This window comes from Muscardinus avellanarius (assembly GCF_963383645.1).
Source record: "Muscardinus avellanarius genome assembly, chromosome: 1".
In the NCBI taxonomy this organism is placed as follows: domain Eukaryota; kingdom Metazoa; phylum Chordata; class Mammalia; order Rodentia; family Gliridae; genus Muscardinus; species Muscardinus avellanarius.
In genome coordinates this window covers 158,037,658-158,051,729 of record NC_137786.1, presented here as the reverse complement: position 1 = coordinate 158,051,729, position 14,072 = coordinate 158,037,658, and the positions used below count along the sequence as shown (strand labels likewise).

The 14,072-nt window shown below is 44.9% G+C and overlaps 1 protein-coding gene across 3 annotated transcripts in view; it reads left to right on the top strand.

Moving 5' to 3' along the window:
- Positions 1 to 14,072, top strand: part of AMOTL1 (angiomotin like 1) — a gene marked incomplete at both ends in the record, with an annotated part of 170,384 nt that overhangs the window by 57,274 nt on the left and 99,038 nt on the right. The window contains one exon of one of the 3 annotated variants that reach the window (XM_080711645.1): positions 12,502 to 12,550. The exons of the other annotated variants lie outside the window; for them this stretch is intronic. Within the exon in view, the coding sequence (XP_080567771.1) occupies positions 12,502 to 12,550 (49 nt within the window). Of the gene's footprint in view, positions 1 to 12,501; positions 12,551 to 14,072 lie in introns of those variants that run through there. 3 annotated transcript variants of the gene reach the window in all.

The following is a 14,072-nucleotide window of genomic DNA, read 5'->3' as shown; positions in this document are numbered from 1 at the left end:
ATGGGAGTCTTGCTTCCAGAGAAAATCTTGTCTACTGTTGTACAGTGGATCATTATTATAAAGATTTGTGCATAGGAGCTAAAACCTGACTTCTTGTTTCTTTCACCCAGTTGATCATATTTTGTCTTCTATAGCTTTCAAACTTTTTTTTTTTTACTTTGAACCAAAATGAGTGTATGTTTTACCTTCGGATGTTGTTTAAGCTAGCTTTTCTTTCACTGTGACCAAAATGCCTGGTAAGCACAACTTAGAGAAGGAAAGGTTTATTTGGGCTCACAATTTTGGAGGTTCAGTCCATAGTTGGCTGGCTCCAAGGCAGAAAATGTGGTGGCAAGGCATGGTGGAGGGATGCCCCTCTAACACCACAGCAGCCAGAAGGAGAGAGTGTGAGAGGAGGGGACCTGGGACATATATGGTTCCCAAGATCACATCCCAGTTACCCACCTTCTCTAGTCACGTCCTACCTCTGAACCTTCCTGCATTGGGGGACATGCTTTCAACAGATGAATTTTTGGGGGGACATTCTAAACCTATACCAACCAGACCCACACATAAAAATATTAAATCTAACTCAGCAGAAGCCTGATGAAATAGCAATTACCTTTCTTAGATAGGCTATAACTGGTAATTTCTATTATGTTCTATTTTATTTATGATACTGGTAATGTTAATTTGATTGAATGACTCATAGTAGGTTCCCAACCCTATTGTTTGTAAGACACTGTGCTAGGGTGTCATGAAGCAAATATAGAATTAATCTGTTCCTCCCTTTTCAAAGCTGTTGGAGTTTCTGGAGCTGGGCACTCTACATTATGTCTCTGTCTTCTGCAGGTAGGCGTGCTCTGATTGCTCCATTCACTCCATCCTATACCATATCTTTTGCGTGCCTTCCATTTGAGGAATGTTTCTCTTAAGATTTGGCTGAGCACTGAGCACTTGCTGTCACATAGAGCTTGTCTAATACTTAGTCTCAACCCTCTGCCCAAGTCTATATAAGTTTATGAATTTATTACCATTTAACTATTTATTAGCTTACCCCCAAATGCCTAACCTAGCCCATTTCCCCCCATTTTGTCTTAGGGTATCTTGAGATAGTCTTATTTGTGGGGTGGATGGATAAGGAGTTCAACTTGATATGCCTATCACTCATTTCTTGTAGCTATGCAAAATCCAAGAAAAGTAAAAAATATTGCAAAAATTATTTATAAGGCACAGTAGTGCACACTTGTAATCCCGTATTTAGGAGGCAGAGACTGGAAGATTGCAGGCTTGAGGCCAGACTCAGCAAGTTAGCAAGACCCCCAGCAACTTAGTGAGACCCTGTTTCAAAACATAAAAAGGGCTGGGGTGTAGTCAGAGGTAGAACACCCTATGTTCAATCCCTACCACAAAAACAAACAAATAAACAACTCTTATAAAATGACAATTTTCAATAAGATGATTTCTAACAAGTTAAGCACAATAGCTAATAGTTATGGAACATGTTCTGTGTACTAAATATCAAACTAAGTGTTTTACATATGATTGATGAGTTTCTCACAACTCCTGGAGGTGGGTAGCATTATAACCAATATTTATGAAAAGAAGAAAAACTAAGCTTTAGATAGGTTAGGTATTTTAGCCACCATCATGTAACTAATAAGTGGCAAGCGAAGAGTTAATCCCAGGCCCTTCTGACTGCTAAGCCTGTGCTTTCAAATACGAAATTGCCTTCCATAGAGAGGAAACGGCTCCTAGTGGTTTAGAAAGAGTGTATGTATAGCATAATGCTTCTGTAGGGGCTTGAGAAATCTCACTCCTTCCCGATTGGAAAGGGAAGAACTTAATTATAAGTTCAGGTTCCAACAGCCCTTAGTACCCTGTAAAAATTGCCTGTATCCATTAGTCACTACACTGGGGTCTGGCTTTGAGTGCTTTGTGATAGGCAGTAAGGCCTGGAAGTCAGGGAGCATCTCTCCCGGACAAGTAAGCTAGTATGTGTGTGTGGGGGTGGGTGGTTGGAGCAATATAAAATCATGTCAAGAGTACAATCCTACGCGAGAGTTCTGCACAAACATGCTTGAGTCCTAGTTCTATTGCTTACTATCCTTTTGATCTTAGGTAATTCATACAACCTCACCTAGTCTCCTTTCCTCATGTATAAAACTTGGGTAGTGATACCTACCTTGCTGGGGTGATATACTGATGAGATGAAGTAGCCTATAAATTTACCCGGCACAGAGGAGAAACTCCATGCATAGCTTGTGACAAGAAAGTGGATCTTTTTTAAAAATTTTTTATTGGTGCACTGTATTCATACATCATAGTGGGATACAAACTTTTGTAGACATACATGCACACATCTCCCAGTCAGCCCCCACCTGATCCCCACCCCATTCCCTCCTCATCCCTCCTTCCCATGCTTGGCTTAGTGGTTGACATCTAGTATTATAGCAATTTATCAAAAATTAAAAATGAGAGGACTTCCGGGAAGATGGCGACCGAGAAAAGCGGGGCTTAAGAGCCCCGCTAACAACAAATCTCCATTACCACAAAATCAGCGCCTTTCATAGCCAGAAAACACCATCACCAGTGAAACAAAAAATCACCAGGCTCCAGAGAGAAAGCAGACTGAGAACAGAGCCACAGAGGAGATACACCGGCCTCGCGCCTGAGGACGCTGCAGCAGCGCCATACTGCCGGCGGCACCGGCGAATTCACGGGACGGCTACAGCAAGCCGAGGTGAGCCACTGCGGAACAGCCAGGCGGGATTTCTCCGCGCAGAGGGCATCTAAAGCTCCCAGTGGCCGAGCTCAGCACACGCTGCAGGGATTCAGAGTAGAAATCAAAACCAAGAAGAAAAGCGCCAGTCCCACAGCCGAGGGCGTAGCAGCGGCGCCATATTGCCACCGGCGGCAGCAGCACCGAATTCAGCGAGGCCAGTACAGCTACATCTGCGTACTCAAGAACAGTGAGTCAAATTGCGGGCCACAGAGGAGAAATCCCAGTACTGTTGGATATTTTTTTCTAGATTAGAAACTATGCATTCATTTTTGGATTGCTCATCTTCCAAGAGCGAGATTCTGTTCTCCATGTGGTCTAATCGGTTGTTTGTGCTTTGAATTGAGGCCTTTACTTCATTAATTGCATCCTTTATCTCTTTTTGGCTCTCTCTGAGTTCTTTTTGAAGCACCTCTATTATTTCTATAGTTATTTTCCTGATTTGATCTTCTAGAAATCTCTGATTTTCTGTTTTATCAGGTTCTGATGTTGTGGGGTTGTGCACATTCATTACTCCAGTGTTATTCCTCTTTCCCATGATTTCGGAGGTTTGTGCCTTCTCTGGGTTCTTCCCTTGGGTCACTATGATTTCACTTAAGGTGTTCTGGATCTCGAGTAAGTAGTATCTCAGACCCCACTACTCCTTTACTGGGTTGTATCACAGAGCCTCCGACCCAGGGAGTCGATAGAGGCTGCTTTAAACTATGGGGGGTGCCAGATTGCACGTTCTCCTATGGTGTGATATTTCTGCCACCACCACTCCCTCACTGGGTCAAGTCCCAGGAGGCCCAATACTGCGATTTCTCCTCTGTGGCCCGCAATTTGACTCACTGTTCTTGAGTACGCAGATGTAGCTGTACTGGACTCGGTGAATTCACTGCTGCTGCCACCGCCGGTGGCAATATGGCGCCTCTGCCACGCCCTAGGCCATGAGGCTGGCGTATTTTTTCTTCTCTGGTTTTGATTTCCACTCTGAATCCCTGCAGCGTGTGCTGAGCTCAGCCACTGGGAGCTTTAAATGCTGTCTGCGCCAAAAGATCCCGCCTGGCTGTTCCGCAGCGGCTCACCTGGCTTGCTGTAGCTGTCCGTTGAGTTCGCCGCTGCCGCCGGCAGTATGGCGCTGCTGCCGCGTCCTCGGGCTCGTGTGTCTCCTCTGTGGCCCTGAGCTCTGTTCTCAGTCCGCTTTCTCTCTGGAGCCTGGTGGTTTTTTTTGTTTTTCTGGTGATGGTGTTTTCTGGCTATGAAAGGCGCTCTTTTTGTGGTAATGGAGATTGGTTGTTAGCGGGACTCTTAAGCCCCGCTTTTCTCGGTCGCCATCTTCCCGGAAGTCCAATATAAATCTTAAGACTATAAACTTTTAGAAGAAAATCTGGGTCATAAAACCTCACAGTATTGAAATTGGCAGTGGTTTCTTGGATATGACTTCAATGGCACAGGCAACAGAAGAGTATACAAACTCCCTAAAAAATAAAAAAAAAAATTGTATATCCAAAGACAATGTAAACAGAGTTAAAAGTTATTGATTGAATGGGATAAAATATTTCCAAATGCTATATCTGAAGGTATATTAATATTCCAACTAGAATTCCTAAAAATTAACAACAATAAAAGCAAACAATACAATTTAGAGATAGGTAAAAGACTAACATAAGTAATGAATCTCCACAGATAACTAATCTTAGTTGTCTGTTGGATGGAAAATCTTGTTTCTCTGGTTCTGGTGTGTGTTACCTATTTCTTCTTTGTAGTTAATCTCTTTGAGTATTTTCTCTAGTGCTGGTTTTGAAGACATAAATTCCTTCAGTTTCTGTTTGTCATGGAAGCTTCTTATTTCTCCATCTAATTTGATAGAACGTTTTGCTGGGTAGGACATTTTTGGCTGGAAGTTGTTTTCTTTCAGAGTTTGGAATATGTTACTCCAAGCCCTTCTGGTTCTCATGACTTGGTTTGGGAAGTCTGGAGTGATTCTAATTGGTTTGCCTCTGAATGTCACTTGGCCCTTTGTTTTTGTTGCCTTTAAGATTCTCTGCTTGGCTTCCACATTGGTCATTTTGACAATTATGTGGCGTGGGGATCCTCTTCTCCGATCCTGTCTAAAGGGAGTTCTATAAGTTTCCTGGACCTGTGTATCGACCTCTTGCTCTATGTTTGGAAAATTTTCTGCTATTATTTCCTTGAAGAGAGTGTTGATCCGTTTGGTTTCACCTTCTTTTCCCTCCTCTATTCTAATTATTCTTAGGTTAGCTCTCTTAAAATGGGCCCATATTTCTTCAATGTCAGATTCCTGCTGTTGGATATTTTTTTCTAGATTAGAAACTATGCGTTCATTTTTGGATTGCTCATCTTCTAAGAGCGAGATTCTGTTCTCCATGTGTTCTAATCGGTTGTTTGTGCTTTGAATTGAGGCCTTTACTTCATTAATTGCATCCTTTATCTCTTTTTGGCTCTCTCTGAGTTCTTTTCGAAGCACCTCTATTATTTCTATAGTTATTTTCCTGATTTGATCTTCTAGAAATCTCTGAATTTCTGTTTTATCAGGTTCTGATGTTGTGGGGTTGTGGGCATTCATTGCTCCATTGTTCTTCCTCTAAGAAAGTGGATCTTGATCATTTTGTTCCTTCAATATCTCTTGCCTGGTTTTTCATTTTGGTTGGTATTCTGGTGCATAGAAATGAGTCTCCATGGCCAGGTGTGGCGGCGCATGCTTGTAATCCCAGTGCGTGGGGGACTGAAACAGGAGGATCGGACTGGTTCCAAGCCAGCCTCAGCTACTTAGTGAGGGTCTCAGCAACTTAGTGAGACTGTTCCAAATTTTATAATTTATTAATTATAAAATAGGGCTGTGGTTCCACCCTCATACCACAAAAAAAAAAAAAAAAGAAAACAAAGAAGTGAGTCTCCGTATGTCCCAACCAGTGGTTCTCAGAGTTTAATCTCAGACAAGCAGCATCAGCAGCATCTGGGAACTTGTTAGAAATCAAATTATTGGGCCCCACCCAGACCTCCTGAGCCAGAAACCCGGGGTGGGGCTCAGCAGTGTGAGCTTTAACAAGCTCTTCACATGATTCCATGACACTGAAGCCGAGGAACCACTGCTTTGACAGCATGGAGGATTATGGGTCTTCCCCTGTTTTAAACAGGACTCAGTGGACACCTCTAGAGAGATCGCCAACTGGGCTGCTCAGCACAGGTCACCTGCAGGAGCTGCACTTCCTTTGCCACCTTCAAGTTCTCTGGACTTGTGGAGGCCTCGGCTGCTCCAAAATCTCTGCACACACTGCTCGGCCTGGCTGGTGCGCTCTCCTCCATTCTTCTCGGGGTTCAACCTTCTTGTCCTGTAGGTCTCCACTTAAATATCACCTTCCTGGAAGGCTTCCTCTTATTCCCTCTAAGCAACCACCTTCTCCCAAATTACCAGTCCATTGGTTATTCTAGGCTTCTCCTTTTCTTCATCACACGTAGCCCAACTTACAGTCATAGGTTTGTTTGTATATATTTTAATAAGACAAAAGAGTAAAACATGTTTGCAGAGCATTCAGAAACTAGCAGGGTACCTGGCTTATCGATGTTGTCAACAATATCTCTTAATGCATGATAAAATGAATAGGCTCTTACATTGTTCCTCCTTCTTCCAAACTCTACTGTGCTTTCAGTTCATCTGTTTAGGACTTTCCCAGAAATAATTTTTTCCTAGATATTTCTAATTAGTCTTCTCTCAACCTTGAATTTTTCTGAAGACTCTTCCCCTTAGCATGATACTGGCTTTATCACAGATGCATAATTTAAGTACTTCCTGATTTCTGTATGGATAATTTTATAGAACATTAAAGGTAGAGTTTTACTCTCTCTCTTACTCTAAGTTTATGTTGTAAAATGAATTTGTCTCCTGAATTGAACCATCCCCAGTGCCTGGAGCTGTGAGGAATGGTGGGTATTTCTCCACTTAACTATCTTGGCTTGTAAGTAGAAGAGCTGCTGGCCTGCCATGCATATTCTGGAAGAAGAGTTAGAGTTGCTGTATGAGTTGTGAGGGGCCATTACTCCCACCATTCTTTCTAGCTATGAACCAAAGAGACATTTCAAGATAAAATACCCAAGCATTCTGTGCAAAGTGCAGATTACAACCCATTGTGATGCCCCAGTATGAATGTTCTAAGTTGTCTTCCCTTCGTCGTGAAAATCCTCATTTTAAATAATGGCTTTACATTGCTGTTGTTTTAGAAACTCAGTATGCTTCCAGTTTTAGAAACAAAAACATGTGTCCACACCATCACTGGAAATAAAAGAGCAAAACACGATTCGGTTTTTGTTCACAGAAAGAGAACAAGGGAGCAATTACCGTCGTGTGATGTATTACAGGGTGAACAACACAGAGACGGCCTCCCGTTAGTGCACAATTGGACTCACCCACAACTCGATGGGATGATCAATATGGTTAGACTCTCGGGGTCTCTTTTTCCTGGGCAGCATCAATTAATCAACCAACTCAGTAATCCTCAGCCAGGGCAATTTAAGCCCCAAGGGGACATTTAGCAATGTCTGGAGCCTTTTATTGTTTTCATAACTGGGGGTCAAGGAGGTGGTTGCTACTGGCATCTAGTGGGTAGAGGTTATTCTGCAAAGCACAGACCAATCCCTCGCACCGAAAAACGATCAGCTTCAACATCAGCAGTGTTGATACGTTGCCCTAAGTTGAGAAAACCTTAGTTAACCAACCAATCAAAACAAAAAGTATGATAAGCTTTCAGTACTCCTAAGGTTTCTGTAGTAATAACAAATAATCAGAATAATTATCCTTTATTGAATATTTGCTGTATGTCAGGCCTTTTATATTCACAGTTACTCTGTCTCATTCAGGATCTGACCCCAAGTCTATTTAGGGCTATTACCTCTAATTTCCAACTTGCCTGTTTGGTTATGCATTTTCTCTGCATATAATCATATCTGCACTCTCTTTCTTGCATTTACATGGATCAAATTTTGTGTTGAATGCATATTAGGTAGTAAAACTCACAGGAGAGAGCCATGAGACAAGCAGAAACTGGCATGTCACAATGGGTGTGAAACTAAAAGCATCCAGACAGGCAAGCCTCAGATCCATAACTTATGCAGTAAGCCAAGCCCTCTGTGTAGGGTGGGTAGTGCAGAGCCTGGCTCTTAGTAGGTACCTAATAAATATTTGTTGGGAAATATTTTTCATAATTGACACAGAGTCCTTGGGTAAATTCCAAAGGGAGCAGAATTTCCAAATGATTCTTTCTGTTATATAACAACCCTCCCCAGGAGCTCTTTCCTCATCCACAGGCATCTAATATTTCCAGAACTACAGAGGTATCTTGCCTTGTGTGTCTTCTCTCTCACCCTTCATCCCGCGCCTCTCCCTCTTCACAGTGACACACACCCACTCCTAGTATCCTTTGAACTGTGCCCCCCGCCAACAGTTTGCAAGATGTGGGAGGGCATGTTTTAGACTCTCCAGAGCAGGCATGGGCTATAGGAAGAAGATTATTTAATAATCTGATTTTATATTTGGAAACAAGTGGGGGTGGAATAGAGGGTACACTAACTATTGTCTTTATAAAACACAGAACTGAAAAAAAATCTTTTTGCCTGGAGATAGTATAGTAATTCTCCCTCTTCCAAGAGATTTATGTTTCAAGATTGCCAGTGGATGCCTGAAACCACTGACAGTATTGAGCCTTATACATACTTTTCCCCTATACATACATACATACATACATACATACAAGTTTAATTTATAAATGAGGTACAGTGAAAGATAAACAATAATAACCAACAATAAAATAGAACTATTACAATATACTGTAATCAAAGTTATGTGAATGTTGGTTCTATCTTTGTTTAAAAATCTCTTATACCTAATCGGAGGATGTTGTATATGGTGTGGATACACTTGACAAAGGGATGACTCAGGTCCCAAGTGGAACAAAGTTGGGCAGCTCACAATTTTACTACACTATTAAGAAGAGTACACAACTTAAAGTTTAGGATTTTTTTTTATTCCTGGAACTTTCCATTTAATATTTGTGGATGGCAATAGACCAGGCTAACTGAAATCACAGGAAGGGAAACTGCAGATGAGGGGAACCACTATACAGGAGTTTATCCAATGGGCCTGGTGTTGATGTGATCATTTTGTGGTTATGCAAAGAAAAAGCTAAAGGAAAAGTGTTGAGAAGCACAGCAATGTGTGCTTTTCTTCCTTGTGTCTATACACTTACTAGAAATATTCTCCTTCTCTTGGAACCTGCCCTTCTTCCTCTGTGTAAAACCACTCCCTCTTCTATGCTCCCATAATGCTTTCTTTTAGCCTCTATCATCCATCATCCTTTACCTTTATCACAAGAAGCTCTGCTGTTGTAGATGCAAGAGCTTGGATATTTTATTCTGAAAATGTCTTTTTAATTCATAGCTAGAAAGAATGGTGGGAGTAATGGCCCCTCACAATAGATAGAATAGTGGAAGAGAACTGGGGAAGGAAGAGGGCTCACCTGATTGAATCAGAACATCCTTGAGACTACAAGCTGTGCCCACCACCTCATGGAAGGTCTAGGGATCTGTAGCAGCAGGCAGAGGACCAACTTCTTAAATTTCCTCTGGCTTCCCTGCTTTTGAACTTCCTAGCTCTTTTTCTTTCTCAAATTCTTCTTTTTTCTCTCTCCCCATTTTTTAGTTGTGGGTATTCTCCATGTGAACTGATATTCACTGCTTCAGGTCTCTTTTTCTTTATTTCTCTCTCCTTGACTTCTGGCCCAGAAGACAGTAAGTCACTCAACATCTTTCACAAACTAGTTCCTCCTCTCAACTCTGCTTCTGCATCGTTGGTCTAGTGACCCCATTTTCCCAAGAATGGCCCGTTTTTCCCTATGACTCAGCTCAGACTTGGCCAGCTAGGTATCTTTGTTCTTTTCCCCAGGATAGCCATTTAGTCAGTGAAAAGAGTGAAATTTTGCTTCAAAGATTTGCTATCTATCTTCATAGTATTTGGTATCTCCAAAGATAGACTATCTTTCTCTTTCTTTCCATCTCCTTTATCCCAACCACACAAGTCATAGCTTCCTACCACTGTCCTAGATTATCTCCTTATCTCACGGGGTCACTGGAAGGTTACTTGAAACAATGTGTACCAGCAGGACACAGTGGCCCATGCCTGAGATCCCAGTGTTTTTTAGGAGGCTGAGGTAGGAGGCTGGCAAGTTCAAAGTCAGCCTTGGCAATTTAATGAGATCTGTCTGTAAAAAAAAAAAAAAAAAAGTAAATAAATGGGCTGGGGATGTAGCTCAGTAGCAGAGCATTCTGAGTTCAATCTCTAGTACTACAGGAAGAAAAAGCAAGAAAAAGCAAGAAATGCTCAATACTTATTAGAATTGTGCTAAACATTTCACATTTGTTATTTTACTCAATCCTTACAACCATCCTGCGAGGCTTAGTGTTATTTTCATCACTTTGCAAGAGAATACTGAGGTTTATAGAAGTCAGGTGGCTGGCCCAAGGTCACATGGATAGTGAGTGGCTGAGCTGAGACTCAGCTCATGTTTGTCTGTTGATGCTGGTACCTAGTAGGGGGGATTAGAATATGTTACTTAGCTTCTTTCTTTCATTCTTTTATATTCATTACCTCTTTTCCAATCTATATTAAATTAGTACAAACACAAGATGAATCAGTGAATCTTCATTGCCTGTGGAATAGTCTCAACTCTTAATTGCTACTGAAGGTTTATCATATGTGCTAGAAAATACACCAAGGTAGAAGTTGCTCTGCCTCTTTGCTACTAAATATGTTCTGTCACATTGGACAAGACATTTGATAGCTAGGTCTGAGTTTTCTCATCCACCAATTCAGAGAGTTGATTGATAATATCTTAGATTCTTTTTGAGCCTACATTTTGTGATTGCTCCTGGTACAGACTTTCCTCTCAATTTATATTTTCTTGCCATGCACTCAGACCTTGTCTACTCCCTCTGGGCTGAGCCTCTGCCTGCCCAGTGCTGCAGTTCCCCTTCCTGCTGCATCTGAACTCCACCTTCCTAGGTTTTCCTTTCTCCTGCCGAGAGCTAATCCTTCTGGCACTGTTTCCAGGCATCTCTTGTTGGGATCTCCTGCACCGTTGCTTTCCCATTTTTTGTTTGACAACTTGTCTTCTTGAACAGATAACACATCCCTGAAGGGCTGGTTTGCTGCCCTGCCTCTTCTGTGTGCTGTGAAGTACTAGAGTAGGTGACTTGGAGCAGGTGTTCGATAAATAATTGTTAAATGGTTGCATTTGGGCTCTATCTTCATAGCAGAAGTTACTGCAGGGCCATCTATGGAATCAGAAGAATAAACTGGAATCAGGACACAAAACCCACCAGAACGGACTAGTGTGGTAAAGCTACAGGCGGATTAGCTAAAGAACTGCTACAACCCAGGCAGGAATCCCTGAGGGCCTGGTGAGAAAGGTCAACAGAGTGGAGGAGGGCGAGACAGGAGGCTGGGTGCCTGCTGACTTCCCCTGCTACCTGGTGGGCAGCAACTGCACTTTAGCTGCCGTCTTCTCTCTGGGGAGCAGAGCTGTCCCAGAAAGCCAGCCAGGCATTCCTAGTGCTCTGGGGCAGGTTGGGGCACCCCGATCTGGGCTACAGAGGGCAGGCAGTATAATGGGGTGGGTGAGGAGTGCTGCTTCATAAGCCTCATTTAAGAGGTGGGGGCAGGATCAAACACTTCCCCAGAGTCACATTCTTTGCCTCTGCTCTGGAGAAAATCGGCCCCAGGGGTTTTTGCCCACAGGATATTCAAAGTGGCAAATTCAAAGTTAGCCTTGGCAATTTAGTGAAACCTGTCTCTAAACAAAAACAAAACAAAACAGAAAAACAAGTAAATAAATGGTCTAGGGATATAGTAGAGCATCTCTGAGTTCAATCCCTAGTACTACAAGAAAAAAAAAAAAAAAAGGAGCCAGATGTGGTGGCACACGCTTGTAATCCCAGCACTTGGGAGGCTGAGACAGGAGGATGGCACAGGTTCTCAGCCAGCCTCAGCTACTTAGTGAGACCCTGGTTCCAAATAAAATATAAAATAGGTCTGGGAGTGTAGCCCGGAGGTAGAAAAGCCCCTGGGTACCACTCCCAGTACCAAAAACAAAAACAAAAAAAAAAAAAAGGAAAGAAAAAAGAAAGGAAAAGCTCAATACTTATTAGAATTGTGCTAAACATTTCACATGTGTTATTTTACTTGATCCTTACAACCCTCCTGTTCAGTTCTGCGAACACATTTGGTATTTCAGATTGTTTGGGTTCTTCTCAACAGAGCACCTACTAGCTATTTGTCGCCTAATCCCAGTGCAGGAAGGATGCCCTGGGGGGCTGGGGACTGCTGAGAAGGGCATGGTCCTTTTCCACCTAAAATTCCACTGAAGGGAAAAAAAAATTTATATATATATATATATATATATATATATATATATATATATATATATGCATGCAGAGCCTAACCTGGACTTGGCGGACAGATCCATGCACAGAATGCGTCCTGGTGGGAAGGACGACCACATGGACCGGCTGCCCCGCGAGTCTGACCGCGGCGCCCGGCAGGGGGCGGGCGCCGGGCGGGCGGAGCCGGCGGGCTCTAGGGCCCAGCGGCGGCGGGACCCTGGCGGGCGGGGCGGGGCGGCTCCCGGCGCCCTCCCTCCCGCGCCGCCGCCCGCCGAGCCCCGGCGGACCGAGCTGGCCATGCCGGCCCCATGCGGAGGGCAAAGTCGCGCCGGGGACCCTGCGAGCGCGCGGCCAGAGGTGAGCGGCCTGCGCGGCGCTCGGGCGGGGTCGGGCGGGGGCCCGGGGGGCCGGGGGGGAGGGGGCTCGCGGGCCCGGGGAGGGCCCTCGGGGGGCGAGGGGGTCCGCGCGCCCCGCACACAAAGGCGCCCCGCCGCCCGCCGCCCCCCGGCCGCGCCGCCCCTTCTTTGTTCTCCCCGGACAAGTTTCTTGACAAACCCAAAGTTTGCGCGAGCTTCCCCGGCCTCGGGGAGAATCTGGTTTCGGGGAAGGGGGCGGGAGTTAAACTTTCCCAGTAGGACTTTCTTGAATGTGACGTTGTGGCAGGAGGGAGATTGGCACGATGGCTCCTGACAGCCCCGCAGCCCTGCGAGGGCTGAGCCCGGCTGCCGCGCTGGAGGGGGAAGGCCGGGGAGGGAGGCCGAGGAGGGAGGCCGAGGGGGGAGGCCGAGGGGGAGGCCGAGGGGGGAGGCCGAGGGGGAGGCCTGGCGCCGCTCCCCGCCTCGCCCACGGCGCCCAGCTCAGATACCCTTTGCAAGTTTGCCCGTGGACCCCAGGCTGTGCACCCCGGGTCTCGCCTCGCCCACTCTTCGTTCCTGATGGGTGACTGCGGAGACTCGCCGTCCTGCGTTTGTGAGAAGGCTTCTGCCATCCGTGTGGGTTTAGCCTCCGAAGAGCAGAGTGGTGTGTGGACCGCGGGACCGGGGGCCTCGGCGGAGGAGCCCGCCTCCCGTGAGGCTCCTGGGAGGCGCTGCACCGACTCCCGGGGTCCTTTGACTGCACCGTGGCGCGGCTGCCCGTTTCCTTCCCCCGAAGCATGGCATATGAGGATCGAGTTTTTGACTTTCTCAAAGTCCTTGCTGGTGCTGGGGGTCGGAAGTCATGAGAACCATTTGTGAGGCTTCAAAGATGCTTTTGACTACCCGAAACCGTGTGCAACTCGCTCATCACCAGCGAATAAAACCAGAATAGCTACAATTCCACAAAATGTCTTTCCTTTTCGGGTAAAGAAAAGTCAGGGCTTGAAATACTGAACAATCATGGCTCTCAGCTTCCAAAACGGGCTGTGGGTCCCTGCCAAACTGGCTAAGATTTCCCCTGGCCGCCTACCACCCCTGGACCCGGGCAGCTGCAGCTGGACTCAGACCCAGATTCATGGCTCGGGATCTCTTTGAATTTCAAGTTCTTGAAAAATCTAGAGGAATGAAAAATTTCTTAAACTGTGCCCTGAACATTACAGGGTATCTATGTGCTATCAATACTCTCTATGAAAATAATATGGGACCGATACTTAAATACACTCTACATTGTTTTGGAAGAAAGTGCTGATTTGACCAGCATGAAATAGAGTAGGATAGAGAAGAGAGAGAACCTCTTCTCCACCGGGTCCAGTGCTTGGTAGCTAGGGGGGAAGGGAGTGCGCTTTAGTTTCTGAGTGGGAGTACTTTGTGTATAGGGGTGGGGGGCGGGAAGGCAACCGCGTATTGAACCTAGGGGCATTCTGCCTCCAAGTTACACCCCTAGCCCTTCTTAGTTTTGATTT